Source organism: Macrobrachium nipponense, chromosome 12, assembly GCF_015104395.2.
Source record: "Macrobrachium nipponense isolate FS-2020 chromosome 12, ASM1510439v2, whole genome shotgun sequence".
NCBI classification, from domain to species: Eukaryota; Metazoa; Arthropoda; class Malacostraca; order Decapoda; family Palaemonidae; genus Macrobrachium; species Macrobrachium nipponense.
Window position 1 is genome coordinate 46,825,600 of NC_087205.1, and position 16,266 is coordinate 46,841,865.

The 16,266-nt window shown below is 43.0% G+C and overlaps 1 protein-coding gene across 11 annotated transcripts in view; it reads right to left on the minus strand.

Annotated features, from left to right (window-relative positions):
* LOC135224515 (E3 ubiquitin-protein ligase MYCBP2-like) overlaps window positions 1-16,266 on the minus strand; it is a 1,655,355-nt gene that overhangs the window by 173,057 nt on the left and 1,466,032 nt on the right. For all 11 annotated transcript variants that reach the window (XM_064263565.1, XM_064263560.1, XM_064263570.1 and 8 more), the window contains 2 exons: window positions 9,305-9,501; window positions 8,713-8,886 (listed from right to left, as the gene is read on the minus strand). In XM_064263565.1, the coding sequence (XP_064119635.1) occupies window positions 8,713-8,886; window positions 9,305-9,501 (371 nt within the window). The remainder of the gene's footprint in view (window positions 1-8,712; window positions 8,887-9,304; window positions 9,502-16,266) is intronic.

A 16,266-nucleotide genomic window follows, 5' to 3' on the forward strand; every position in this document is an offset into this window, starting at 1 on the left:
AATTCATTTGTAAATATAGTCCATTTAAGTGGTCCTTAAGTTTCCCTTCAAACGTCCTTTGTATCTGTAACTGGTCTTCAGCCATAGAGCATTTAGGAGGTTGACCTCAACCAGGGCCCTGTCTCCTGAGTCTAAAGTGTATCCAAACTGTTGTGCAGGACGCCTAAATAGCCCATCCTAAAAATGGCATTTTTATGATAAAATAAAACTTTACATATACTTACAAAGTAATTACAGAATGGGAGCTATGTAACAACTTGGTAAGTTACTAATGTAAAAATGGCATTTTTATGATAAAATCAAATTTTACATATACTTACCATGTTACTTATGTAAAAACAGCGTCTTTTGTGAAGAATTTCTTTTGCAATCACCACAATCTTGATGTCAACAATTAGCAACTGCTAGAGTTGATTTCACGAGAAAAAACAGACCTGAAATCCCAGCGCCATTAAGTCCATATGAGCAAAGGAAAGAAAGAAACCTACCACAATAGGTAAGGCGTTGTTATTCAAGTTTTAGGTATCTATTGTTAGTGGTAAAACCAAATTTTGACCGCCACCTTTTTAGTTAGAGGTAAGAAAAGCTTAGGATTGCTTGCATACCAAAAATCTAGCTATGAGCAAGAGATTTTCAATCACTAACATTGGCTTTTCCTATGCTATGCTCGAGGTAGCTAGGAAGTGTTATAATCATCAGGAAACAGTGCCAGATTTCCTTTACAAAAAAAGAAATCGCCAAAATCTCGTGTCAAAAGAGATTGCGTTAAGTAAGGTGTACAGACCATTCTGAGTTGGTTTTTTATTTTAGCGATCAAAAACTTTTATATTAACTTGAATGAATTTACGAAATATGTAATAGCGATTACAACAGTGAGGTAGAGAAAGAACGATAAAAACAAACATTCATTTTGATTCATGGTCATAGACCTTCTCCTGCCTGTCTCACGTGAGTGAGACTGGTTGCCCAGTGACAATTTAACATAGACTACAAAAAGGAGAATTTCCTTGCTGAAGTAATCGTTGTTTCTTTCCCACGGAGAAGGCTCAAGTAAACAAGGCAAGGGAAAAAGGGAGGAACTGCATAAGCAGTGGAGAGAAAAGCATCTTGTGGTTCACATAATGCTTATCACATTCATTTGTGTAAGTATTGCTGAAGGGTTAAATAGTTTTTGTAAGGAGCTTAATAGGAATTCACATATCATTACTCATATTACCCAATTGTGAGCCAAAAAGACTGAAAGACTGACTGGTGGACCACTGAGCAAATCCATTTACATCAGCATTGAGGTATATTTTTGCATATAAAGACCACAGAATTTAAATATTGATTTTGTGTCTTTGTAATGCCATATTTTTTTATATATATACATCTTCCTCGCATCATCGTATGCACATACTATATCCCACCGTTTGTGGAGATAGTGGCAGTTATTACCGTGCATATTTTTCATGTCTCGAGACGGGCAATTAAAGATTATGTGTAAGCCTCTCTTGTCACGATGAGGGATTGCTTTTATTTTTACAGTCCTTGTGACCAATAAATTCCCATTTTCAAATTGCATTACAGTCTGATTGACTGCTTGCTATTTTCACCAGTCCGTGCGGCCATGATTTTTACGCCCTCGTGACAAATAAATTTGTCATACTTGTATTGCGCATCCCATTACAGTGTTGACTGCTTTTATTTTATAAGTCTCATTGACTGATTATAATTTGATTGTGTGTGCAGCCAATGTTTTATGCCCTTATGACGAATATTTACAGTCTGTTGACTGTCGTTCCATTGAAATCCTTAAGTCAATGTTCGTAACCGTGTCCTATGCCCTTGGCATGAATCCCCCTTCGGTGGAATTCAAGGCACAGTCATCATGACAGCACAAACCACGTCTTTCGTGATGTTTGATTCCCATTCCGGGAATCCACTCCAAATCACAGTAGTAATCTGTGACTCTCAGCACGCATTCACATAGAGTAATTCCGCCTTCTTCGCTCTGCAGAGAATTTGTAATCCCTATAACAGGATCTTACATCCTAGAAGTGTTTTATTCTACCTTAATGGAATCTAACTGGTGTTATTCTGTCCTTTAGGGACACCATTCCCAGCCAGTGCCAGGGTATTCCAGAGCCTGGAGCTCACATGTTTAAAGCCTTGTGCCTACCATTCCTAGAACTCTCGACTCCATTCCTAGTCCCCCCAGGGACTGCATTCCAAGGGCTTAGTGTCTGTGTTTACTCTTAGAAATTCCTGTTCGTGCACGCACACCCCAATTCCTCCCGGATGGTGAACAACCCCTGTATTAGAGGAAATTAAAGCTTTTACTGAATCAGGGAAAGCCGCGGGACTAAAGGGCCAAGAATGAGCTACCTGGGTAACCAAGGAGAGGGAAAAGGTGCGGGTAAAGAGGGAGAAAGAAAGGGAATTCCAAGAGAAAAGAGAAGTAGCAGAAGGAGGATTCCAAGAGAGAAGAGAAGCACCCGAAAGAGAGGAGGAGGAGAAAGGGAGGAAGAAAGGGAATTCCAAGAGAGAAGGGAAGCAGCAGAAAGGGCAGAGAAGGCAGAAGAAAGGACTCTCCAACTGGATATGGCCAGCGCTGGCATACAGCCCTCTACATCCCAGTCATCACACTTAGTAGCGTAGGCACCCTCATCCGACAGTGGAACAAGTCCAAGCCAGAGGCCTGGCTCAACCACGTAGAAAAGGTCCTAGATAACTTCCAACCTTCTCCCGCTGAAGTAGCCCTCATCTTAGGAAAACACCTTGAAGGCAAAGGTGCCATCTCCTTCAAAGCCCTCCCTGTTCATGAGCAAGGAGATCTCGTTCACATAAGGCCATTGTTAAAGCCTTCAAAATAACCCCCAACAAGTGGAGACAAAAATGGAGGAGAATGCCAAAGGAGTCTGGCAGACGTGGGCAGAATGGGTGGCGAAGATGACGCCTGCCCACCAGAGGTGGACAAGGGCATCCAACGCTGCCTCTGTGGAAGAGATCCTCAAGCTTTTTCAGTTGGAGGATTTCCTGTCATATGCCCCTCCAGAGCTTGCTACTTACATGGTGGATAAAAATCCAAAAACAATTGTAGAGTGCTATAAGTGGGCAGATGTCTGGGACATCCACCACCCACCACAGAGTTCATTAAATAAGAAAATCCGTCCTGTTGCTCCCACTCTTGCCGACTCTCAGACAACACAGCTCCAAAATAATCAGCATCATAAGTCTGTCTGAGGGCGTTGTAACAAACATAAACACTCTTCAGAACAGTGCCACTCTAAAGCAGATCCTCTGAAGTCAACTCCTGCTCCCCCTCAGAATGGAAATCACCAAAATAATAGAAATAACAGCCATTGACAGTGGAACAACCAGCCAAAGCCTGATTTTAGCAACAGCTTCCCTGACTTGTGCAAGGTGCATGGGCACACCTCTTCCTGGGCTCATTGCCTCAAGAAGGCTGCCGTTCCCTCCATTGCCATGGCAGTGATGGTTAACTCTAGCCACCCCTGCTCAGGGCCCCATATTTGTTGCACCTCCCAGAGGTCACTATCCTGCCCATCAGGTCTGAGCATTCGACAACTCCAGTGCACAACTATCCATAATTTAAGACGATAAAGTTCCTCATGAAACTAGGATTGAGAGGCACACGTTAGCTACAACTGAGAGCCTCAACCATCTTAAAAGATTCCTGCCTACTGACGGTTGAGGATCACATGGCCTCACTGTTCCAAAATATGTACTTTGGCTGTGGCTACATACATTCCCAGCACTTATGATGTCTTGTTAGAACAGGACATTAAGCCTCCTTCTATTTTTGAAGACTCAGGGCCCCACCCTTACCTCGCTCCAGACCAATTCTGCAGGCCTACCTCTGCACAGCCAGTACCACTTGAAGGTATCAGGCAGTGCCAAGCTCCGTCCCCCATGGACGTTGAGCCACGTTTGAATCATCTTACACCACCAGGAACAGCCTCAGTGCCAGTGCCAAGGCAAAATTTGAATCTTCTTCACGAAGCTCCCCATCCTGGCTACTTCACAGCCACCAGCTCGACTCCGCTACCGATGCTGGAAGCAGCAGAAGGGCCAACTCCACCTGGAATTCCCCAGGACACTTCTGACCGTAGTGGAAGCTCCACCAAAGGCGCGGCCTCGCAAGCTGCCCCGGAGTTGGTCACCCCAAATAGGGAGCCCGTAATCACCTCCTCCTCGTCACTGAAGCAATACTCTTCGTGGCAATATGTTATCGCTCCAAATGTTGCAAAAACATGTCAGATACATGCCATGATGTATGGATGACAAAAATGGCAAACCAGAAGCTGTCAATTGTTCCAAAACTGAAGTCTCTGCTGCCAACTATGGAAGTTTTCATGGAACATGTTTATCAGATACTGTGGAAGTCATCACTCATCAGTGAGCCTCCTGAAGCTGAGGATCCAGTGAAGTATGGATGGGTCAAGAGAAATGATAAGCTCTTCCCAGTCATGTTACCAGAGGATATATCCCCTGTTCCAATTGAAATTCTCCAAATGATCAAGTGTGCTTGTTCCTCCATGCATACATATTCTACCAGCAGATGTAGTTGTGCAGGTGTTCGAATGTCATGTTCAATGTTCTGTGGTTGTCAAGCTGGAGCAGATTGTAATGATGTTAATCATCGGAGCATATTATCACAGCAAGAGGATGAACTTATGACTGACAGTGATTAACATAACATTTGAATGACTCTAACCATACACTATGTTCTGGGTTTATGTTATCATTAAGTAATAGTTAATATTATACGGGACTTATGTAAAAATAATGCAGTGAAAAAATTGCTATAAAGAAATATGTGATAACGGAAGAGAGATTAATGTTTGTGACTCCAAGGCACTATTGCACAATCTTTTTAGGTCATGGTCATAAGTGATTACTTAAAAAGGAGTTATTACCTCATTTGATTAATAAGCATAACTGTATCGCTCCATTCTTATGTACCATAATCCAAGGCTATGCTAAAATTATCACTTATGAATTTGATATCACACTAGTGACTGCTAAGCAGCATGTAATCTGGATTGCTTCTTAATGTTAATGACATGTACATAACAATAAATAAAGTCGCTGTTTTTTTCCCAATCACCCTTTGGACAAATGCAAACCATTTCTAATGTAGATACTTCTAATTAATGAGCAACAATAACTTCCTTGACCCCAAAAACATAGGTATAAACACCAAGATCACCTTTCTGTCATCAATACTGAAAAAAATGTTACGTTTAGTGCTGGTGACATGCAGCATCGCCGCCATTTTGTTTTTGGCCCGCAATACTTTTCCCCAGGAGTGCTAAAGCGACACTCGACTGATTCCTGCTGAGGACATTCAGAGCACCAGAATCAACAATACTGTAAAACCTTCTCCATACCATAAAACCGGGTTCGACCCCATTTCCTCTAGACTACCAGACTTTCCGTTATGCATCAGTACTTCATGTGTAACCTTAGGCTTGAAACATTATGGTCTAGGATGCCACTGAACACAAGTACTTTTTCACCCTTATGGGATGTGAAACTTGGGCCAACAGGCTCCCTTGCACAAGGGTGCTTCTCCATTGTCCCTTTAAATCCAGGGTGGTATGTGCAAAGGGTATGGGGGAAATGAGCATTGCTGTCTCTCTCTTCCCATCTCCCACTTGGTCTCAGTGGCCAATGAAAATGAGCACAGACTGGGCTGGCGTTTCTATTGCCATGACTCAGCTCTCATCTTGTATGGTGGGACACAAAGAGGCTTGCTACATGCTGTTGTCTCACTAGTGAATGCTCTGTTATTTTTCCTACTTTTTAAGAGTATTTTGATGTAATTCAATAGTGTATTAACTACCACTGATAGTGTTGATAATAGTGACCACCAATGGAAGAAAACGTCCCAGTCAAAGATGATGACGTTGATGCTCTGGACACAAATTTCATGTTGACATTACAGTATTTTCAGCCCATTATTTTAGTATACTAATGATTTTGTTATTACTTCCAATTAATGTAGTTAACTAAGAATTTTACTCTTTATTTATTGTTAATCTAATAAAATTATAACATCCAAATTATCGATTAAAAATAAAAAATTACAATCAATGTTTCTTATGGCTATTTACATTTTTTATACTGAACTTGCTTTTTTTGTGTGTATGTTTACCAAGACTTTTTTTTTTTTTACTTATAGGTTGTAATGTCAATAATTCGGAGATGGCCAACAAACGTATTTTCAACTGCAAAAATCATTATAATCAAGCAAAATAACAACCTGCCACACTCCAATTTACCTTAAATTTTATGCTATAGCTTAAGTACACCTAACATATAATAATACCATAACTTTTGGATATATGGTACAGGAATAAATTTTCTTTAAAATGGTGAAAACTAGATTAAAATTATATGGCTGGTTTCTAAATATATGTAATGTCATTTGGGCCTATTTTCTCTCATGCAATTTTTATTGAAGTCAATGCACTGTTTGAAGATACTGTCTTCTTTTCAAGACTTCTTATCAGTCTATAGTACTTTTTTTTTCTTCTGGCAAGCTTCTCCGGAATAAGGAAAAATTATTCAAGGTTCTTTCCATTCATTTTTCTCTTTTTCTAGTGGACAAACCGTTTCCCAAACTCTTTGCAGCATCATCAGGACTGGATTACAAATTGACATGGGGACATTTGAATTTCAAGCACAACGTCATTAGGTTGCTGAATTTCTACTAGTTGACAGGTCTCACTCTCTCGTGCTGTTAGGCTAAGCGGCAGCATGGGCATTCCAAAGATGCATCCTATGCTGCAGCCTGCAACCAAGTGCGTGATTTCCATCTCCCATCCCCATTGCCATCCACTTCTTTGGTAACAGTCCTTCAGCATTGACCCTCTAGGCTCCCCTACACCTCTTCCAACCACTTCACCAGTTATATCTCCAGGGAGTACAGGGGGCAGGGGAAGAAGATGCCAGTCTCAATAACATAGTTGAGTTGGTGGAAGGGGAAGAAGTAGAGGAGGTATTTTAAACCATCTCAATAGATTTAAAACAGTCTGGCAATCATAAGCACAAGGACAGCACACACAGGTAAGAAATAGAGTAATAAGAATTTCATATTTTTAGATTTTTTTTTTTTAATTGTGATTACTGACTGTGTAACCGCTCATACTGTAAGTTGTGTACAGAGTTTAAGAAAAGCAGTTTACTTCTTTGTAAATTACGTATTTTAAAGTGACTGGATACAATCAAGAGATATCAATTGTGTAACCTATTGCACTGAGTGCTGCACATGAGAGAAAAAAAGGCATTTAATTTATTTTTTGTGTACTACCTATGTATTTAAAAGTGATTTTGAAAATGATAAATATAGTCAGTCCCTGGGTTACAAAGGGGGTTCCATTCCCGGCAGGGCATTGCAAGCCAAAAATTGCCTTAACCCGAATCACTGTAATTATAATGGGAACGGAGCTGTAAGTACGGGTTACAGCACTGCTGTAAAGCACGTTAATAAAGCCATGATGCAAACGCCTTAAGTCCGGATCGACTTAACCTGAACCTGATGTAACCCGGGGACTGCCTGTATTGTTGTGTAATCTACTGTATAGCATGTTGCATACAAAAGAATAAAGGTCATTTAACTTATTTTTTGTGTACGATGTATTTTAAAGTGATTTTAAACATGATAAATACTGTCTTGCATGTGGCTTATGAGAGAAAAATATGGGGTTTACTTTTTCAACAACAATGTGTTTTGGGAGAAAGATGAAAATTGTTTGTGTAAATTATCATATTATATGCCTATATGAGAGAGTAAAAAAAAGGATTTGCTTTATTTTTTGTGTACTATGTATTTTAAATGGATTGGGGGAAATGATAAATATCATTGTGTAGTCTATCATATTCCATGTTCCATACGAGAGAAAAATGGGGTTTACTTTTGTTTGTTGACAATGTATTCTGGGGAAAATAACAATTGGCTGTGTAATCTATTGTCTGTTGCATACAAGAAAATATAGGGGTTTACTCTGTGTGTGTGTGTGTGTGTGTGTGTGTGTGTGTGTGTGTGTGTGTGTGTGTGTGTGTGTGTGTGTGTGTGTGTGTGTGTATTTAAAAAAGATTGGGGGAAAATATGTAACCTATCACAATGTGCATTGCATATGAGAGAAAAGAAGCAGTTTGCTCTTTTCAAGTGTTCAAGTGTATTTATAGAGCATATTTTGTGACTAATATATGAGCAAATAAAGTATAATGGTGTTTGTTCATAGGCATCAGTATTTACATTAGTACGTGGTATTTACAAGGTAGGGCAAGGAAGGGTATGGAATTGCCCTTGAACAGACGTAGACTTTCTTATTCACTATTATCTTTGTAGATTTCTAGATTATCTGACAGGGCCTTGGCTCTATTAATCCAGAGATTTGAGGACTGCTGTAACATTCAATTTAAGATATAAAAATGTATTACACCCAAAATGGTAGCAAAGGAATAAATAATCATAATATGGTAGCTGATAATTACAGGAGTCCACTAATTTGGGGTCCTTTAAGTTTCAGAGTTATTCCTCCCACCTGGCTTTTTACTTTTAGTGATTGAACTTTATTTTGTTTGTAATTTTTTAATAAAGTACAGTACTTCAAATATATTGTTGTGTTTTACTTTCAAACATTTACTCATTTCTTTATCAATACAAAATACAAAAAAAAAAATGGAAATATAGCTTACTTGTTTTTGAAGGTGTGTGAGTTTTGATCTTGAAAAAAGGATACCAACCATATGTTCTCTCAAGTCATTATTACGCTCCTGCTCCTCTGTTCCTTCTATGCTGCCTGCACTGACATTTCCACTGTCAGCACCATGGTCACTACTCTCACCCGTACTTATAAGACGTCCAAACACCTAGGATGTACCACATTTCAATTTCATATGGCATATATAATCAAAATTAACAATGATGAATATTTAACACTGCACAATAGATGATTAATCTAGTCATAGGAAAGTATAAACCAAAAAATGTCACCATTTAAGTGCTCAATACATAGTGCATTCGAATATCACCACAAAAAAAAAAAATTTTTCCATATGATCTATGAGTACAAACAACATAAGAACCAACCTAAAGCATTACTATATAAATTGGGAGGTTTCATAGGGTCAGTTGCATAATGTTAAGACTACAATTAACCATATATCATCTCTGGGTAAAATATCATAAAAATATGCAGTAATGATTCTTTATCAAATTATGACAACTGCTAATCTATTTTTCTAATTAAACTTTCCATCATTAGCATAGGATAGTGAATTTACCAACCTGCCCCGTAATAAGTCTAAACACTTTTAATGTCTCCTGTTCACAAGCACGATGCTGAAGTGTAATAGGTGAGTGCTGGCGCAGTGGACGGGATCCTTGTCCCTCACTACCATCACCGCCTAGAACTCTAACTTGACGCACACGCACACTTTGGTCTGGTCCCTTTAATTCAATAACAATAGTGTTGACTGTATCACCTGAAAAAGGATAATTCATTATGAAATAACAAAATACAGCATGAACTCACTGAATTATATTACTGATAAATAACTGCTTTTCATAAATAAAATAATGAATTTTATGATAAAATAATTTTCTGGGCTCAGTTCGTGTCGCTGCGCGAAATATCCCTTTAATCCATTATTTCTAAGGTAAATGAACTAACAAATACCAGAGAATAAATAAAATAAGCAAAAGGTCAGTATAACTGACTGCTCACCCTCCAAGAGGGCGTCGGTATGAACACTAGGCGAGTGAGACCACTACCACGAACCTCTTACCAATAGAAATCTCCTACGACAAAAACCACCACAAGAGGGGAGCCGACCCACAGAATGGGCAGCAACAACTACTACTCCACCCCACGCTACCGACTGCTGCGCCTCTGGTGGCCATCCTTTCTGTTAGCACGCGCCTTATCAGACGTACTTTTTTTGTCTCTGTGTTTTTCGTGCCCCTTTGTGAGATTTTATCTAGTTATGGAGCGTTCAGCCATCGCATCAGCTAAGTTAAGTATTCCGTAAGGTTCCTACTTAGTTTTTTCCAGCTGTGAGTCAGTATTTGCTGTTTTTTAGGTATAAATACTGGCTCGTGGCCGGAAGCATGGCGGCATTGTTCTGCCTCGTAGCGGGTTCGTTCTTGGTCTTCCATACCTAGAACCTTCCCTTTTACTTTACGCTCTATTACTAGTTATCTACATTATGTTAGGGGTCCAGCCTACTTGGTTTATGTCATGAATGCATGTCTTCTTTTACCTTGCGTAGGCATTTAGTTTCTATCCAGACCCTAGCCACAGCTCTTAGTATTGGCCCCAGCTAGCTTTGAGTGGTAGACTTTCTCTCGGTTAGGGTTGTCGTACACTCCTGGATTTTTTCTCCTACTGTTTTATTTTCCTACTTTCATTTTAATTTAATTTTTAGTGATTTTGTGTATTTTAGGTTAGCCTACGGCGTCTGGCACGTTAGCGTAGCCTAGTTCAGTATATCATGGTCCCCATCAGTTTTTATTGCTTCCTCTCATCAGTTTTGTTGCATCTACGAATAGCATCTCGCTGATTAGTTTTGGTTGCATTAACCTAGGCTATGTTTTTTTGTGTGTTTTATCGAGTTACCGCTTCGTGGTCACCATGTGATCGCGATGCAGCCAGGCGCCCGTCCAGTCACCCTGCCCTCCTCCCGCTCTCCCATAGAGCCGGGGGGAGGGAGGTCCGTCCTCGCTCGCTCCACCCGGGCCGTGTCTCCCCTCTCTCCCTACGCGGAGGGAGTAGGGGAGGCTGGACAGACACAGGACTGGACTTGACCGTTCTCTCTGCTTCACGGTGCTTTGTTGTGACTGGGTAGGGGGATTGGCCTTCCCCCTCCTTTGTTATTCCGTTGCCCCGTTGTTTGCTCGAGTCTGTTTCGCCCTCTCGCTCCTTCCCGGATTGTCGGTGCTTTTCTATCTTACCGGAGCTCCGTCAGTCACGAGGAAGGGAGCTGGTTCCCCGCTTGCGGGCGGACCTCAGGCGTACAGTTGGTCTTTTAACTAACCATCCCGTCTCGTCGGTATACCGGAGACGAACACCTCCGCGACCCGGAACCCATTCCGGAATTTAGTGCTATTTATGCTTAAGTGTATTTTAAGTTTATTTAAGCTATCATAAGTTTAATTTAAGCTAGCTTAAGCCGGGTTCCTCCCTTACCTACGTTGTCACACCGGATCACTCCGGGGTTATAGCCTATTCAGGCGGTAAGGGAGGGGTTATGCCCAAAATTTTTTCGCTCTCCGGCATGCATCGGAGTTCTATTAGCCTGTAAGTGATGTCTTTTATGGTACTCATGTATCTTTTCACTTACAGACCACCAACTGTGAGCATCCGGGATGCAACGCCATGCTCCAGAACCCCTGTGGACACGAAGTCGCAGGTCCCACGCTCCGTGCGCGACTTCCGCATGAATCTGCAGTCTGGTTTCCACGAAACCTGCACTATCTGTACGATCTCGTGAGTCAGTTCTTAGACGGGGTAAGTATTTCAACTCCGTACATGAATTCCTATGAATGTTTTAGATCTTAAGTTTAATTTTAATCTTTAATTTTAAGCTTAAGCTCTCTTTATATTGGGTATTACATCCCCGATAACTTTTAGGTTAAGCCTAGTCTTAGTTTAAGGTTTAATTTTAAGTTTAAACTTAAAACTAATGAACGCCCTCTCTTCCAGGCTGCTGCCGTTAGAGAGACCGCTCTGGCAACCTGAGGGCTTGGTCAGCGGATTCGGGAAGAACGCCACCAAGGGACAGCCCTACATCCTGGAGAAGAGGATGGCTGTCCTGCTGTTCCCCGGCGGCAAGTCGATGGTTACGTCGACCCGGCAGAAGCAGCCCCGACTATGGCGGCGATCCAACAGCAGATCGCCACTTCGATAAAGGAACCAGGCCACGATATCTCATCGGAAGTCGCGACACTGGATTTAAATGTAGAACCGATGGTAGGTGTTGACGACCTGTTGGTCGAGGTAGGTACGTTGGACGCCCAAGGGCTTCCCTTGGGCGCCACTGGATCTTCTTCTCCTGCTAATTCTCCAGCTTCCTTCCAAGGCTTTACAGGAGCTGAGCTCCTTTATGCTTCAACCGATGCTTCGGTGAAACTAAGGTTAAGGGCCAGAGGGTACAGAAAACCCTTCCCTCAAAAAGACGTTGTCGTCGTCCAAAAAGACTTCGTCGGCGTCAACATCTCGTAAGTCTCTGGCTGCAAACCCCGGAACAGAGAAGTCTAGAGCTTCTGCTTCAAGCTCGAAGTCCTCTAAGAGCAGGTCTTCCAAGGAGAGGCCCCGTACTCCGGCTGAGCCGGCAGTCTCTCCTCTCCCCTTGGTACCTGTTCCAAGTTATCCCTCTACCTCCGCAGCAGCTCCGGCTTTGGATCCCAATGCTGGATTGTTGCAACACATGGGAGACTTGGTCGGCTCTCTGAGGAGCAGCATGGAGCAGATGTTCTCCCGGTTGTCCGATAGGATTACGTCCCAGGACAATATAATCGCCGGACTTAAATCAGGCCTCTAGCTACTCCTCCAGCTTTCGGTGCTGGACTGCTTCAGCTTCCTCATGACTCTCTGCCTCCGTTCTCTATGAACAACCCCTGGAGAGTGGCGTCATACGCCCCTTTCCAGGACGGCCCTTATCTCTATTCCGGAATGTGGTACTCGAAGGATTGAGGACTTCGAGTTCTACCCGGAGGGCCTCCAACCGCCGTTCATTGGCTACGCCGACTTACTGACGCAGCCATGACTACAGAAGATAAGGTACCGAAGGAGACAGTCCTCTACTCACGTGAGGCCAGGCTCAAAGAGAATGGCTCAGGTGTTTAGAGGAAATGGATTGTTCTAACACGAGAATACAAGCCTTTAAGAGTCCCTTCACCATTTTTACGATGGAGGAGGGAACTCCTCTTCCCTTCCTTACCAAGATAACTACGGTCACCATTCCAGCTGCCCAGAAGGGGGAATCGTTACCTCAATTAAGGGAAGCAGACCCCACATCTCCTTTGCTCCCTTCACTTGGAGAGTTGTGGGAAGATTTGCCTAACACCTTTTCGGCTGGCAAGCTCAAACCAGACTGTGCTATGGATCAGTTCGGCGAGAAGCTGCCTAGGCTTCCTGACAGCCTCATTCAAGCTGAATTTGAGGCCAAGTCTAGGCTTGCCAGGTCCATGAATACCATGGCAATGACGGAAGTAGCGGCTATTTCTTATGCTTCAGAGCCGCTCTTCAAGCTCCTGACTAAGTCCCAGACGCATACCGTCCAGTCTGACATGTTTGAGTTTGCTACAGCCAGGATTAACTGCCGGAAGCATGTCCTCCAGGAAGCAACTATTCGTCATGAGCCGAATAAGTTGCTTTCCTCCAACATCTGGGGGGCAGACCTCTTTCCTGAGTCGATGGTCAAGGAGGTCCAAGCTGAAGCACAACTGCTCAACAGAGCCTTAAAGATCGTTGGGGTCTCACAGCTAAGAGACGCCAAGACCAAGCTGCAAAAGGTAAGTCTCAGAAGAAACTTAAGCGTTACCAGCCTTACCAAAAGAAGCAGCAACGTTTTACCCAGGCTGTTTCGGCTGTACCTATGGTACAATCAGCCCAACCCTCTACTTCTAAGGCTCAGTCACAACCTATTTAGTGATTTTCCCCCCGCCTCAGCCTTCCACCTCCTACGCTGTCTCCCCAGCCTTTAACCAAGTGTTCGAGGGCCAGGCCTTTCAACACTATGACCGGTTTGGTTTTCAGGGGAGGAAGAAGCTAGGGGATCCTTTCGTCAGAGAGGATCAGGAAGGTCTCTCAACAGGGAAACACTTCCGTGGAGGCCGCGGAGGTCACTCAACCCAGCAACAGTGAGAGCTCGAAGGTAGAGGGAGGCTGTTTCTCTTTCGGCATCGGTGGGGATTCAGCAATTGGGCACAGAGCATTGTGTCAAAAGGCCTGGGTTGGAGTTGGATTGCGGATCCTCCTCCATCCAGACCATTCCTTCAACTTCCATCAAAGAAATGACGGAGTATGCGGAAGACCTCCTTCAGAAAGGAGCAATAGCGAGAGTCAACAGATAAAGTTTCAAGGTCGCTTATTCAGCGTGCCAAAGAAAGGCTCAAAAAAGAAGGGTAATCTTAGACTTGTCCCGCTTAAACTTGGCCATTTGCTGCGACAAGTTCAAAATGCTGACTATCTCGCAGGTGCGGACCTTACTTCCCCGTGTGGGGCCGTCACCACCTCTATCGATCTTACAGACGCATACTATCATATCCCTATTGCAAGACACTTTCGCCCTTATCTGGGCTTCAAGATAGGAGATCATGCATTCTCCTTCAAGGTAGTTCCCTTCGGTTCTGAACGTTGGCACCCAGGGTGTTTCACGAAGTTGGCGGAAGTAGTCGTCCAACAACTGAGGTCTCAGGGGACAATGGTAGTAGCGTATCTCGACATTGGGTTGATTTGGGCTCCAACAGTCGAGGAATGTCACAAAGCCACACTGAAAGTAATCCAGTTCCTAGAGTATCTGGGGTTCAAGATAAACAGAACAAAGTCAAGACTCACTCCGGAGTCCAACTTTCAGTGGCTGGGTGGGCATTCAATGGAATCTATCCTCCCATACTCTGTCGATTCCATCAGCCAAGAGAAAGGAAATAGCGAAGTCAGTAAAGCAATTTCTAAGCACAAATATTGCTTCAAGGAGAAGCAGGAAAGAATCCAGGGTTCCCTCCAATTTGCCTGTGACAAACATCTTGATGAAGCCAAACTGACAGACCTAACCAGAATCTGCGCTCACGAGCAAATCGATCCAGGGACAAGTTGTCATCAATCCCACAGATTCTACGGAATCGTCTGTGCCCTTGGGCAAAATGAAAAACCTGTCCATATCAGTACCCCTTCAGTTTCCTCCTCCGGGATTACTATCCACACAGACGCTTCATTAAGCGGCTGGGGAGGATATTCTCAGTTCAACGAAAGGTTCAAGGAACCTGGTCACCTCAGTTCCGCCAGCTTCACATAAACGTATTAGAAGTGATGGCGGTTGTTCCTTGACTCTGAAGAGGTTACGTCCGCCAAAGAACTCTCACATAAAGTTAGTTCTGGACAGCGCCAGTGGTAGTCCATTGCAGTAAACAGGGGAGGCTCCCAACGTCGTAAGACATCTGGAATCATGTCATGGTAGCCATCTTCTCCCTGGTGGACAAGTTCAGTTGGCACCTCTCCTCCACCCATATAGCTGGAGTGAGAAACGTCATAGCAGTATGCTCTATCCCGCTCAGTTCCTCTGGAGTCGAATGGTCACTGGACAACACTTCGTTCCAATGGATTTCTCCGGAGGGTTCCAGGTCTACAAGTGGATCTATTTCGCCATCTCAAGCGAACCACAACTTCCATGTTATGTGCCCCCAACCTGGACCCTCTGGCCTATGCCACGGACGCCCTGTCCATAGATTGGAACAACTGGGAGAAGATTTATGTCTTTCCTCCAGTGAATCTTCTCCTGAAGGTACTGAACAAAACTCAGGAGGACGTTCAAGGGTCAAGTTAGCTCTAGTAGCCCCAGACTGGCCGAAGAGCAACTGGTACCCTCTGATTCTGGAACTGGGTCTTCGTCCTCTTCGGATTCCCAATCCCAGGCTCTCCCAGTCAGTACAAACGAAGACTGTGTTCGCTTTCCTCAGGAATTCTCAAAACCCTAACTTTATGGACTTCATGAAGTTTGCGGCTAAAAAGAGACGCAGATATCGATCCACGAAATATTCTTTTCTTGGAATCTGATAAAAGAGATTCAACTTTGAGACAGTATGATGCTGCAGTCAAAAAGTTGGCAATCTTCCTGAGAGAATCAGACATTAAAATCATGACAATCAATTCAGCTATATCCTTTTTTAAATCAGATTCTTTTTTTGAAAAAAGGCTTAGCAGCTAGCACTATTACGACAAACAAGTCAGCCTTGAAGAAGATTTTTCAACTCGGTTTTCAACATAGACTTGACAGAATTCTTACTTCTCGTCTATTCCCAAGGCTTGTGCTAGACTTAGACCTTCAGTATGGCCTACGTCAGTGTCGTGGTTTCTTGAATGATGTTCTAAAGCTGGCTTCAGAAACAGACAATACGACATGTTCATTTATAATGCTCTTAAGAAAAACTCTATTTTTATTAAGCTTGGCTTCAGGAGCTAGAATTTCAGAACTGTCGGCGTTATCCAGAGATCCGAATCATATAGAATTTCTTCCCTCAGGGGAAGTTTC